The sequence below is a fragment of the Carettochelys insculpta genome, chromosome 16 (assembly GCF_033958435.1).
Source record: "Carettochelys insculpta isolate YL-2023 chromosome 16, ASM3395843v1, whole genome shotgun sequence".
Taxonomy (NCBI): Eukaryota; Metazoa; Chordata; order Testudines; family Carettochelyidae; genus Carettochelys; species Carettochelys insculpta.
In genome coordinates, this window is record NC_134152.1 from 11,555,001 (window position 1) to 11,569,235 (window position 14,235).

The 14,235-nt window shown below is 47.7% G+C and overlaps 2 protein-coding genes across 7 annotated transcripts in view; both read left to right on the plus strand.

The window, feature by feature from the left end:
- Positions 1-13,784, plus strand: part of ABAT (4-aminobutyrate aminotransferase) — a 185,382-nt gene extending 171,598 nt beyond the window's left edge. For 4 of the 6 annotated variants that reach the window (XM_075010287.1, XM_075010283.1, XM_075010286.1 and 1 more), the window contains 4 exons: positions 51-218; positions 1,073-1,219; positions 7,528-7,639; positions 9,277-13,784. In XM_075010287.1, coding sequence (XP_074866388.1) covers positions 51-218; positions 1,073-1,219; positions 7,528-7,639; positions 9,277-9,398 — 549 coding nt within the window. In that variant the 3' untranslated portion in view covers positions 9,399-13,784. Of the gene's footprint in view, positions 1-50; positions 219-1,072; positions 1,220-2,645; positions 3,422-7,527; positions 7,640-9,276 lie in introns of those variants that run through there. The other 2 variants (XM_075010288.1, XM_075010289.1) reach the window with 2 other exon arrangements.
- Positions 3,592-4,982, plus strand: LOC142021844 (uncharacterized). Its single transcript, XM_075011094.1, has 3 exons — positions 3,592-3,643; positions 3,784-3,978; positions 4,438-4,982. The coding sequence occupies exons 1-3, from the start codon at positions 3,592-3,594 to the stop codon at positions 4,929-4,931; spliced, it is 741 nt and encodes a 246-aa protein (XP_074867195.1). The 3' UTR covers positions 4,932-4,982.
- Positions 13,785-14,235: the final 451 nt, after the last annotated feature.

Sequence of the window (14,235 nt, forward strand, 5' to 3'; positions counted from 1 at the left end):
GTTTGGAGACATGGATTCAAGTTCCCTGATCTCTCAATCTCTCTGAACAGCATGGCTGTGCATTTCTGCTGGATGAAGTGCAGACAGGGGGTGGCTCTACCGGCAAGTTTTGGGCCCACGAACACTGGGGATTAGATGACCCTGCTGATGTGGTGACATTTAGTAAGAAGATGATGACAGGAGGATTTTTTCACAAGGAGGAGTTCAGGCCCAATGCTGTAAGTGTTTTAGTGTGTCTTGGAGTCTGTTGTCCTGAGTGTTAATGAGTGAAGGAAGATGGTCCGTTTCTAGGAGTGCTTCTGAAATGCACTGAACATGCTTCTGTCCTCACATGCCTGGTGAGCAGGTATTGCTGCATAGAAGGTAGTCAGCTGGCCTGCATCTGCATTCATCTTGTATATGGCAATGTACCTGGCATATTTAAGCACAATGGAGATGCTATTTGAAACACACATTCTGTATAATCCCACAAGCACAAACAGTAGACCTAGTTCTCCATGTCCTTACGTTAGTCTAACCACAGTGAAGTTATGCTTCAGTGGACTCATACTGGTATAAAACTGGTATCAGGGAGTGGAGCATCAGGCCCAATATGTCTAATATGCTTTATTTTCAACACCAAGCGTGAGTAAGAACTGACCCTGTACTTGACTGGCAGGGGGCTATTGCTCTTTTGTTCAACTCCTGTGAATTCTTTTATTCAGATTTTATTTACAGACAGTTAGGGATCTGTGCATAGTTATAAACTTAACATGTGGAAACTGAACCAATGAGAAAAAAAAATAAAAATGTGGAGGCAAAACCACACGCTGCTACATGCTGGCCTCAGTTACACTCATGTGCATTGCAGTGAAGTCACAAAGGACAGGGTGCAGTTCTTAGGGCTCAGTAACATCTCCCGAAATTCTGTGGTTCTGGTCCCTTCTGGACAAGTTTTCCATTCCTACAGCACAGAAGCAGTGCCAAGTGGTCATTTCTGGTGCCCCAGTTGTCCCTTTCCATTGTGTACAGCATTGCTTTGATTCAAATTGCCTCTTATTATCTTCTGCAATCTTTTCCCTTACGCCTCCAGCCGTATCGGATTTTTAATACCTGGCTTGGAGATCCCGCCAAGAACCTCATGCTTGCTGAAGTCATTAACATTATTAAGAGGGAAGACCTCCTAAATAATGCAACCCATGCAGGCAAAGTTCTTCTGACTGGGCTGCTGGACTTGCAGGTAACTGTGAAATGCTTATGTGAATACGAGCTGAAGAGTGAACTGGGGTCATGGGAATTTTCTGATCAGAACAGTTGCCCAGTCTATCCATATCTTGTCAGAGGCAGTGCCCAGTACCTGGGTGCTTTAGACTCAGGGCTTATCTACATAGTAACTGTAACCAAAAACTATTTTATCAGGTGTGATACACACCTTCAGGTACTTCAGTGTGTGGACATTGATTTCAAAATAAGAGAGCTCTATTTTGATGCCACTTTGTTACCTTCAGATAGGGCATATTTAATAGAGACTTGAACTGAAATAACTAGAGATGTGAACTACAACTAAAGTAGTTATATTGGCTACAGCCACCATGTGGACAACCACTAAATCGACATACACTCCACAATGCAGTGCACTGGTTAGTGTGATGAGATTGCATGTGCCGGCATGTGGCCATTGGCAGCTGTTAGCAGCAAAATCCCCAGTGGCCAGAGATGGGGCACTAAGTTAGAAGGGCTCTGAGTTACTCCAGAGAATTCTTTCCTGGATGTCTGGCTAGTGAGTCTTGCTAAGGTCCTGGGGCGTCAGCCAAATGGAATGTTTCCCCCAGTCAAACTGGCAGAGGCCTTTGGTTCCCTTCCTCTCACTTGCTTATTTAAACTATAATAAATGGTGGATTCTCTGTAACTTAAAGTCTTTAAATCATGATTTGAGGACTTAACTAAATCTACCAGTTGTAGTAGATGAGGTTCTGTGGCCTGTGATGGGCAGGAGGTCAGACAGGATGATCACAGTAGTCCCTTCTGACCTAAATGTCTGAGTTCCGTTGCGTGGCGCAAGCAGGCAGGAGATTCCTTCCCCTCTGTTCCAGGCAGTCAGCATAGGCAGGTTTGATTGTCTTGATTTTATTGTTCTAACATTAAATATTCCTGGTACTATAGAAGTGTCCCACTTGTCTTTTAGATAAGAAAATGAAGAGATGGTGGTGGGCCTTTTCCTCCACAAGTATTACCTTTTATCAGCTAAGCTCTTTATCATGCTGCTCAGCATAGGGTCTGCACCCACCTCCTGCATGAAATCCTGGTACATTCTCTGAAGTTGTTCTTAACACAGTTAAATCTGGGTTTACTGATATCTGTAATCATCAGGCCCATCTGTAGTTTTTGAGGGTTATTTATTGTAAGTTAAGCTAATATACCAAGCTGGGAGTACCTTTGAACTTCGAAGCTGTGTGACAAAGATAGGGGAAGTGAGAGTCCAATCTTTGAACACTAGGTGACAAAGATAAGCACAGTCAGTGCATTTGTTTGAAAATGGTTAATGCTCTCCCCCAGGACCTACTCACTAGTGATCCTACCTAAGCAGGCAGAGAGAAGTGAGCATATGGTTTATTTTTCCTAGTGATTTTAGGGGGCAGATTAACATCTTTTACTCTTAACTTCAGTTTGCAGGATGCATGTCCAGGAACTGAGTTCTCAGCTGTTCCACTCGTGAAATGACAGATATCATTGCCTCAGCTTCTATATGAAACAATTTATCATGATGGTTTGTGAATTAAAAGAAATCCTGCAGAGTGTACTAGACACTAGTTCAATGTCTGACACAAGGCCATATCTTCAAAGGGTGATATGCACAAGATATAAAGGGGTCAAAGAAGATCTGGATAAGATCATAGGCGATATATCCATCAGTGGTTGCTAGGCACGATGAGCAGGGCTGCAAATGCATGCCCAGACCTATCCTAAATATCTGAGTACCAGAAGACAGGGTGGACCATCCATAATTGCCAGGTTCTGTACATGTATCTTGAAGCTGTTGGGCAACTGTTGACCTGTGTCTACATGTGCAAAAAAAAAAAAAAAAAAACACCTTCGAAAAAAGAGGCTCTTTTTTGAAAGAGCGGGCGGAGCGTCTACACGTACAAACCCATCTTTCGAAAGAAAATTGAAAGAATGGGGCTTCGAAATCTGAACCCCAATCCTGTATCAGGAAGATCTCTCCCTTTCGAAATAATAAATCGAAAGAGTACACGCGTAGACGCTCCACAGCCCACTCTTTCGAAAGACAGGTCTGCCATGGCGCTGATCAGCTGGAGCACGGGGCCGGGACTCTATGGTCCCTGCTTTTGGCTGCCTTAAAGCCGCACACACACAGGAAACCCGTGGCAGGAAGCTGAGAGCGTGCTCGGAGCAGGCTGTACACGTGCTCGAGCACCATTATGGCCAGCAGCCAGCCCCCCCGCGAGCCCCACGGCCCCCCCCACCGAGCCCTCCACAGCCTCCCAGGAGGAGTGAAAAAAACGAGCGCCCCCCCCCCCCCCCCACACACACATGGAGCGGGAGCTGCGGGACCTCCTCGGCCTCTGGGAGGATGAGGAGGTCCTCCGGCACATGTGGGGGAAGTGGTGGAATGCCACGGCCTTTGCCTGGAGCCACCCAGAGCGTACCTCAGAGCAGGTACACTCCAAAGTTAAGGAGCTCCATCGGGGGTATGCCAGGGCCACGGACCAGGCTGGATGCTCCGGGGCAGGTCCAGTGACCTGCCCCTTCTACCGAGAGCTCCATAGTATCCTGGGGCCCCAGGAGAGTTCCCCCCCACCGCCTTCCTGGACAACTCTGGGGAGGAGCTGCAGCTGCCCAAGGTGGAGGAGCAGCCCGGATTGGGGACCACGGACTGGTCGAGTGAGGAGGGGGAGCTGACAATCCTCATCCCCTCCCGCTCCTTCAGCCGAGCAACCGAGGCCCGGGCATCTACGGATGTCACCAGGGAACCCTCTGGTACGTACCGGAAAGGGCGCACACCTACCCCGGGGGTGGGGGGCGCAACACGACGGCTAGGCACCAACACATGGGACCACTGGTCCCAGGCCATACACAGACCAGCCCCCACATGGGATGCGGCACCCTGCGGTGGCACATCAGCCATGCCCAGCACCCACCTTCAGTGGACAGCGCCGTAAGTCGTGCAGGGGTGGTGGCTGTTTGGTGCCCGATGGCACCCAGGGCCCACATACCCTAGCCTGAGAAGGACCTCCTGCAGGAGAGACCCCTGGAATCACACCCAGGCTGGGAGGCCCAGTCTCAAAGGAGGGTGGGGGGGTGGGTCGGTGCTCCCTGGGGGCTCAGTGTTTATTGTGGGGGCGGGGGCCCCAAGGGGTCGGCTCAGGCAGGTATACCACAGCCGAGTCCCGTCCGTTTGGGGCACACTACTGACACGCTCCCCTCCTCTCCACGCAGCCACACCATCCGGGGGCCGGGACAGCCCTGCACCATCCCTCGTGCCGGAGAGCCCACCAGCAGCTCCTGTCCGGACATCACCCCAGGCAGGGCGCTGTCGGGGCCGTGGCTGGAGGGCCCTCTGGAGACCTGAGGAGGACCCAGCCACCCAGCAGCAAGCCGAGGAGCACTTGCACTTAGCCCAGGCCAACATGGAGTGGCGGCGGGCGGCCTGTGATAGGATGCTGGACATGCTCCAGGGCATCGGCCAGGCCATCCGGGACCACACTGCCACTGTGGCCTGGCTCCTGGTCCCCCAGACGACTCCCACCCCTGAGCTTGCCCCCGCTGCCACCACCAGGCTCACCCGCCGCCGGTACCTGCTGGTGGTACCCACACCTTCCCCTCCACCGGGGACTCCACATCCAGGGGAGCAGGGGCTCCAGAGACCGACGGGGCTCGCGGCCCAGCACACCTGCCCCAGAATGAGTGCCCCCCTCCCCCCTCCAAGTTAGGTTCCCCCATATGTAAATAGCCACAAAACATTTTTTTCTTATAAACTTTGTTTATTGTTCACCACCTCATGCTGTGCTCCTTCGTGGATGGTGGATGTGCGGGTGCTGTGCTGGTAGGGGTGGGGGTGGCAGGGAGGGTGGGTGATGGATGTGCGTGGGATGTGGGCGTGCATGCGGGTTAGAGGAGGCCTTTGGCAAAAGCCTGCCTGAGGGCCTCCCGGATGTGGTGGCCGTCCTGGTGGGCCTGGCGGATGGGGGTGGTGCTCGGCTGCTCATAGAGAGCGCTATCCAGAGGGGGACCCCCCCAAGGGACATAGGTGTCCCCCTTTCCCTCCACAATGTTGTGGAGGACGCAACAGATGCCCACCACCTGGGGCATGTTGGGGACCCCAACCTCGAGACGTGTGAGGAGACACCTCCATCGCCCCTTAGGTGCCCGAAGGCCCGCTCCACCACATTGTAGGCATGGTTGAGGTGCTCATTGAACGCCTCCCGGGTGGCGTCGAGGTGTCCCATGTAGGGCCTCATGAGCCACAGATGCAGGGGGTTCGCTGCATCTGCCACCATGCAGAGCGGCATGGTGACGTCCCCCGCCACTGGGATCTCCCTCTGGGGGACAAATGTGCTAGCCCCCATGCGGCGGCAGAGGCCGGAGTTCCGGAACACCCAGGCATCATGGGTGCAACCGACCCAGCCCACGTAGAGGTCCATGAACCGTCCCCTCGCATCCACCAGGGCCTGGAGCACCACCGAAGGGTAGCCCTTCCTGTTCACGTACTGGCCGGTGCCGTGTGGCGGGGCGCAGATGGGGGTGTGCGTGCCATCCAAAGTGCCAACGCAGTTTGGGAATCCCAGGTCCTGGAAGCCAGCGATGGTGTTGTCCACATCCCCCAGGCGGATGACCCTATGCAGCAGCATGGCGTTGATGGCCCGGACGACCTGCAGGGGGAGAAGGGGGACACATGCTCTAGTGCGGGTGTGGTGGCCATCACCCTCCACCTTGGGCCCATCCTGCCCCCCTCCTCTCCAGCCTGTGCAGCCCCCGCCCCCCTCCTGTCTGGCCCCTTGCAGGGGAGAGTTCCCCTTGCTCCAGCCCCCTTCCCACCCCCCCCGTCCCCACCTTACCTCCATAAGGAAAGCCCCAATGGTGGCCTTGCCCACCCCGTACTGCTGTCCCACGGAGCGATAGGAGGCCGGGGTGGCCAGCTTCCAGATGGCGATAGTGGCCCGTTTCTAAAGGGTGAGGGCTGGCCACGTGCAGGTGTCCTGGTGCTGGAGCGTGGGGGCGAGCCAGTGGCAGATCTCCTCGAAGGTTTGCCTCGACATGCGGAAGTTCTGCAGCCACTTTTCCTCGCCCCACTCCTGTAGCACCACGCGCTCCCACCAGTCGGTGCTGCTGGGGTGGGTCCAGAGGCGTCGGGGCACCCAGGGGGGGGCGTGCCTGGTGGTGGCCTGGCAGGGGAAGCCCCATGGCCCCGGGGGGACCTTGCAGCCACCCAATGAGCTCAGGTGCAGCTGCGGCAAGGGTGCACAGCACTGCCAGCAGGGCATCCATAATGACGCCATCCACCAGCAGGAGCTGTCGCTGGGCTTCCATGGGCATGAGTGAGTGGGCTCTGCTGGGCAGGAACAGGCTGGGCAGCACTCAGCTCGTGCGGAGGGGAGGGCGGCGAGAGGGGCCCTTTAAAGGAGGCGGCTGGCCATGGCACCCCATCCGCGGCGTTTCCTGCCTCCCTTCTTTCGAAAGAGAGCTTCAGCTGTGTAGACGCTCTCTTTCGAAAGACCAGGGCAGCACTTCGAAAGAGCGGATCAGAACACCGATCTGAAAAATGGCAGCGGGTGCTGTCTTTCAAGTGCCTCTTTTTCGAAAAATGAACTTCGATTTTTGCCCATTCGAAAGGGCGCTTACGTGTAGATGCAGCTTTGGAAACAGGATATGGGCAAGCCAAAGCATGAGTGGGATTTTTTTTCCTCTATAGAAATTCCTGCCTGTTTCATTCTGTTTCATTCTTCACTTTTTAGTAAACAAACAACCCTGTGTCTTAGCTGTACTGTCATGATTCTTTAGGGAATAAAGAGAGAAACTCTTACTAGTTTCACTTAAAAAATAAAGTTATGACTTCACTGGAAGTAAGCATAGAAAAGGACATGTGACTGAACACTCCTACCGGGCACAGGTGTTTTTAAATAGTAAATAATATTTGCATCTTGCAAAACTTGCAGCTCATTGCATCATGAGTATCAGCTGGTTTCTAGCACCATTCAGTAAGCTGTTTGTGCCCAGATTTGCGGTGGTGTAATTCTGTGAGACTCCTTTACATCCTTATGAGAAAGAGAATACAAATTCCTACCAGTAATACACATCTGAGCTTCTGAGCTTTCCAGCAGCACCAGGTAGTTACTGCAGCTGGGTAAATAGGTCACAGGGCTCTGTGTCAGATATTGAAAGTGTGTAATATTTCCACATCTGCAGCAACTGAGAAGGCAAAATTTCCATGTCAGAATCCCCAGGTGCAGAGGTCAACAGCAAAGTGTGCTGGTGTTGCTGCTGGTCTGACAGCAGATGTGGGAGTAATGCCCTACCTCTTTGTTTCAGGCTCGTTACCCCCATCTCATCAGCAGAGCCAGAGGACGGGGAACATTCTGTTCATTTGACACTCCAGATGATGCAACCAGGAACAAGTTAATTGCAGTTGCCAGAAACAAAGGTATGATAAAATCTGCCCACATGTCATGCAGGAAAGTGGCTTTCAGTCTCACTTCCCCTCATGCATTCATTTTTTCTCCTGTGGTATACATACAGTGTCACACAGACAACATGCCAGTGAATGAAAAGTACCATTGTTTATCCTGGCTGGGATTTTTGTAAGCATGATTCTAAAGCCTTAGGATGTTTCCACATTGAGATGTCAGACAACAGAAATGTTCTTATGTTGCACATAGAGCCTGATACCACTTAAATGGAGAAGGGGGCCTGACTTTAAAACAAAAAATAAGTAAGACTCCGTGCAATGAAAATCTTTCTCATATTCTAGGTTTTAAAATAAAATACGGCTTTCGGAAAATGCCCATTTAATGACTGTAGGCTTCAGAAGGTTTCTCTCTGCATCCTGCTTATAGAGCCAACTCAAACAGATTAAAATGCAAAAAAGTGAAAAAGTTGTAAATACCATCAAAACAAAAAGCAGTCAAGTAGCACTTTAAAGACTAGCAAAATGGTTTATTAGGTGAGCTTTCGTGGGACAGACCCACTTCTTCAGACCATAGGGTCTGTCCCACGAAAGCTCACCTAATAAACCATTTTGCTAGTCTTTAAAGTGCTACTTGACTGCTTTTTGTTTTGATAGTGTATAGACTAGCACAGCTTCCTCTTTGTTACTGTAAATACCAGAATAGGTAGATGGAGTGAAAGCTCTCAACTTTTTGCAGTGCTCAGTCATGAAATACTTGCTTGAAACTCCCAAAAGCAGTAACAAAAATACCAGCAATTATTGTACCTTAGACATTAGGATAGATCTTCTCTGTGGAATTTATTTTTTCCACCCAAGCTTTAGAATGAGTTTTGCAGGATTAAGACAATCCTAATTCAAACTTTGTTACTATTTTAAATGTCTCCGATTCTATGAATTCTTAGTCTTCCAAGACTAAGGCTGCATGGTAGCCTGAAAATGTTACGTTTAGGGCAGGCAGTTGTATTCATGGACTTGGTGCTGTCCTTCTGCTGAAATTATGGTCAGACCAACATTTTATAAACTTATAAAAGAAAATCAATACCAACCTTGCTTGTACAAACTGAGCCAGCAGAGAAACTTGAAGGAGAAATGCTGTCAGGGCCACTTGAAAACTGGTTAGTGCTGTAAGGTAGGTGCAGATGTGTGTGGCCCTGGGCTTGTCAACCCTACACAGTTTTATTGGCAAAAGGCAGCTTTTGTGACACACAACGGAGTTGTATTACAAAGTTATTTTTGTTCTGGGATATATGTTGTAACCTTGTTAAGAGTATTAATGCTTGCTTTCAGTCTTCGTGATTGCCTGAGCATCTGTCTATTTGCAATACTGTTTGGTCTCCCTTATCACTGCCAGGACTGCTTCCAGCATTTCAGCTATCCAGTAGGCAGCACTGAACAGCTACCGTACTTAATTTTGTTTGTTACTGTGGCAGGTGGTCAACTCCCAGCCTCTCTCCATCACTGAAAACCCATTTGTGCCTTTGCATTATGGGTCTGCAGTGCTGTAGCTAAGCTTATATTGGCCCTCTGCCCTGGGGTAAACTTCATCCTGAGAAAATGGTATGTGCTGGGTACCCTACAAAGAGAGTCATCACTGGTACATTTCATTGCTTTAGGTGTTGTGCTGGGAGGCTGTGGCGACAGGTCGATCCGTTTCCGCCCAACTCTGATCTTCAAGGATCACCATGCGCACCTCTTTCTGAACATCTTCAGTGGCATCTTAGCAGACTTCAAGTAAACTCACATTTCCATTGCGCTAAACAGTCCTGTCCTCTAAGATTATGAAATTAGTTTACTTAATTGATATATATTTGACTTACAAGACAAAATGTGAATTCATAAAATGAAGTTGTTTTTTTTCCATGCTTGTCAGCAGGTAAAGCTGCTTTAAATGGAAACTCTGGACACACGTGGAGCTTTGGAATTATCAGTTTCACAAATCCACAGCAAGTGCAATGTTTGCAGGGACTGTTGCTCTTGCTGAATGCTAGATTGCATCCCGTTTTCAGCCTTGGATTAGAGCAGAAACAAGGAATACCCTACAGGCATGCACTGCCTTGTGAATTTGATAAGTGAAACATGACATAGTAATAGCTATATTTTCCTAGGTAAATGCTGTAGTTTTCCTTTCTCCACTTCATGTCCAGAGGAAGCAGCAGATCTTGTGAGTGTGGGATGGAAGCTTAGGAGATATATCTGCTAAGCACAAAGTGTCATTGTCTGACAGCGACTGCAAGGAGAGAACAGATGCTTCACAGCAAGCTTTGTTTCCCTGCTCTGGCAAGTACAGTATTTCTCAGAATCAGTTCTTGCTCTGTTCCCATAAATTCAAACACACAATCTGCCTCACCAGACTAGACCCCAGGGTCCCTCAGATCTGCTACCCTGCCTTTGGCTCTGATGCATCTACTTGTGCAGTGCGTGGAAGTCCAGGGGGAATAATTCCTTCCTGGCTCTTGTTTAGTTATTCTTAATGTACAAGTCAGACTTTTGCACACAAAACTGTACCCAGAGGTTTCTTAAACAAAATGGAGTGCATACTCCAGCCTTATTTTAGCAATCTGAAATGTGTTGGGCTGCAGGATTATTTAACTTGCATAATACGCAGCCATAGATTCAACAGTTCTGATTACTAATCAGATATTCAAGATATTCACAGATTCATTGTTTTGTACCAAGCCATTATTTGATATCAGGTCTTTTGTCATGGAGATCTTAATAAGTGCACAGCTTGAATGCAAAATAATTCTGTTATTTTAATAGATTTCTTCTCCGGTGGTTGAGGGGTCCTTTAGAAAATCACAGAATCTATAAATGTCGGTGGTCTATTAATCTCATCACCATCTGATTGTTTGGGATAGCTTCTTTATAGATAAGCCTTTCCTCCATCTAGTAGAAAAGATATTTTCATTAAACTGATATGTTTCTCCTTGCATGTGAATTTTGGGACTTAATGACTGAACATTATTCAGGGTAAATAATATTTTGAACTCATTCTTGAATTTGCCCTATCCTGAGACAGTAGATAAGTATTACAAATTAAAATGTTAAGGTCCAAGTGGTCAATAGTTCCTACAGTGCAATTCAGTGGAAGCACTTATATGTTTAAATTGAGGCCTACACAACAGGAGATTTAGGTGATTTTAGACATACATTCTATTAAGTTCAGTGAAAGATGTGTCTAAATGCTAAATCTTCTGGTCTCCTTTGAAAATGGTATTTCTGCCTAACAAGTAACTTTCATAATTACTGGCAAGGAATTTTACTTCTGCCAATTTAAAAATAAGCCGATCCATGTACGCCTGTCTGTGGTACGTACTGTTCTGGAATTTGTTGGTGAGAATTTTCATAAAGTAGACAGGGCTTTGACTATACATTTTCTGATTATCTGTAAACATTCATAGCTGGGGAAATGGCAAGCAAAATGTCAACATAAAACTTGGAATTGTGGGTAGATTACAAAAGACTTGACGGAGGATTGGTGAATAATTGTACAGTGAAACCTCATTGTCATCAGTCCTAGTAGGCATAGTACTATCAAGAAGACAGTCAAACTAAGAAGATCCTCATTTGACAACATTTTGGGAATTGGGTCATTCAACATATCAGTGCAGTAGACTTTAGTAAATGTCTCTAGCAAGTCTTGTACTTTGACAGAATCAAAGGTCCATTAATGAAGTCTTACCACAGTCTCACATTTATTATAAATACTCAAGGTGTTTTTACAACTCTTACCGACACTCACTAACTGTGTCAAATTGTGCATAATGTATAACAATCAGATTATGTTAGAAAACGTACTCAGTGCACTGAAGCCTAAACATAATAAAGTAATATTGTTTACAGCATATTGTGGACAGTGCCAAATAAATGTTTAAACAAACAAATGTAACTGCTCTTCATGATGTAACTGGTAGCAGTGTACACAAATCCATGACTAAATAAGTTTCCCATGTAATCAGTATTCTTAAATAAAATATTTATAATTGAACTTATGGCTCTTTTTATATGAAAATAAACATTCATGAATGTCATGCTCACTCCACAGTTCTGTATTTTTATACTAGAAGATTACCTGGCATTGCTCACATCCCTAACAATTATTTTTTGTTTTTCTTCATTTAAATCATTGTTATGGGGTGGGGCTGGGATTGAGGGGTTCAGTGTGCAGGCTGTCCTGGAGAGAGAGAGAGAGAGAGTACTACCGCAGCAGCTTGGGGCCACTTGAGAAGTGCTTCTGCATGGCTGTTGCAGCAGGCATATGTCCCCTGGCTGGGGGACAGACAGATACACAGACAAATTCTCACCAATATATAGTAGACAGTTGTCCCTTTCTCCGTCCCCCTCCTGCCACCTCAGTGGGGTTATGGCTGTCTCAGTCCCAATCTCTGGCCCATTGCCCCCCTCCCCCACATCAGGATGCTGTGTAACTGTCCCTGCCTTCCTTCCCATATCCCTTGCTGCCCCCATGTGGTCATTACGGAGCAGAGCCTTGCTTTCCATTTTATGAGAACCAAGCCCACTCCAAGCAATCCTACTTTCCTGACACAACCAACCCCTTATCTTGCTTAAGTTATAAGAGAAAGCTGCATATCAAATTGGTGTTCCCTCGTTCTTGCCATTTAGGAGGAGTTCTTGAACCAGACAGCCTGACACTCAGATAAATTCACTCAACTATATAGTAGATAATCTCTGGAGTATTGTTCTGAGTATACTATAAAACAAAAGGAAGCACAAGCCACCATGACTACTTCATTATTTCCTTTTGCTTTACTGTACTAGCATGGGGTTCAATCAAGCCAAAGGAACGGTGTCAACTCCCACCACTTGCTTTGTGTTTGTAGATGACAAAGCAAATGAGTCTGAGTGATGCGTGATTTTTTTTCTCCTCTGCAATACAAAAAAACAGCCAGGGCGAAGTTTAGGAACAACGCTGAAAATTGTAGCTAATTCCTGCAAGGAAGGTGAACATGGATAGCTGAATTGTTCGTCACTATCCCAGCTTTGCTACATGAAGTAAAGGTGACAGCTAGGAAATGCTTTAAGGGCTTGACTTCAGCATTTCCAGAACTCAACATTTTTAAGGGTTTTTTTTCTTGTATTTGTGGTAGGAATGTCAATGTTACAAGTTACACCTTTTCACTGTCTCTTTGATTTATACTCAGGCTGAGCACTTTTCAGATGATTCACTCGGTCTCTGGGTCAGGAGTAGTTCTTCTTAATGTCAGTTGATTAAGCCTCGCAGCATGCGGCTGAGGTAGGCGTGCTTCTGGGTGCAGAGGGTGCATTTTTAAAAAACAAGGGAAATTATCCATTTTCTAGATTAATATTTGAAACTCCAAGCCTAAGTATTTCAACCAGCATTCGCAGTGTAAATGACAACTAGTTTTAGAACATTTTATTCCAAACTCCCACTCCTCTTCAGACCAGACATCAGCACTCAAGGGTCACAGTACCAATACAAACAAATCCTTGCCCTGTTCAGCACAGCAGGCAGAGCAGATGTACTCACTGATAACGTACTACTGTGAACTTAACCCAGTCATAGCAGGGTTTCACAGGATTGATTTGAGGGTGCTCTAGTGCATGCTTTCTTGCTTCTACAAGCAAGATGTTTACTTTTTTCGGCACGTTATGCTGCTGTGACTGCAGCATGTAATTCACTTGACTGATTGGGGAAGGGCTAACCCTCCATCCTTTATGGTATAGCAACGACTTCCTAGCTTGACACATAACTGTGTTAGCTCTGATCTAACTAATGCCCTAAAAAACAGTATGCAGCTCTGGCAGCAGCAGGTGGTAGCTGCCCCAAGTATGTGCCTCACCTCTCAGTCACAGGTGTACTTAGGGTTGCTAGTCTCTCCCTCGGCTAGTCTCCAAAGCTACCCTCTAGTTTTAGCGGGCAAACTCAGTCACAGCTAGTGCAGACATGCACTCTCAAGCTAGGACTCAAACCCTCAGCTCAAAGTGCAGACATCACCTTAGGGACATGTTTTGGCTGGCCTGTTAGCCTGCTACTCATAGGCTACGTCTACACGTGCCCCAAACTTCGAAATGGCCATGCAAATGGCCATTTTGAAGTTTACTAATGAAGCGCTGAAATGCATATTCAGCGCTTCATTAGCATGCGGGCGGCAGCGGCGCTTCGAAATTGACGCGCCTTGCCGCTGCGCTGCGCGTCCAGACGGGGCTCCTTTTCGAAAGGGCCCCGCCTACTTTGAAGTCCCCTTATTCCCATGAGCTCATGGGAATAAGGGGACTTCAAAGTAGGTGGCGTCCTTTCGAAAAGGAGCCCCGTCTGGACGCGCCGCGCGGCGCGTCAATTTCAAAGCGCCGCTGCCGCCCGCATGCTAATGAAGCACTGAATATGCATTTCAGTGCTTCATTAGTAAACTTCGAAATGGCCATTTCGAAGGTTGGGGCACGTTTAGACACGGCCATACAATCCTGTCTTGCTGCTTGTTTCCTAATCTCTGTCTCTTCCTGCACTCTTAGGCTATTGTTGCTATTTTGGGATACAATTGTATTACTTCTCCAAACAGATTAAGGGGTGGGAGAGTGAACCTGCCCCACAG

Bases quoted from the DNA above. Each gene is read 5' to 3' on its own strand.
- LOC142021844 (XM_075011094.1), top strand. From the start codon at position 3,592: ATGTGGGGGAAGTGGTGGAATGCCACGGCCTTTGCCTGGAGCCACCCA. The intron at 3,644-3,783 runs GTACCTCAGAGC...CTGGGGCCCCAG, and splicing joins TGCCTGGAGCCACCCAGAGC to GAGAGTTCCCCCCCACCGCC. The intron at 3,979-4,437 runs GTACGTACCGGA...CTCTCCACGCAG, and splicing joins TGTCACCAGGGAACCCTCTG to CCACACCATCCGGGGGCCGG.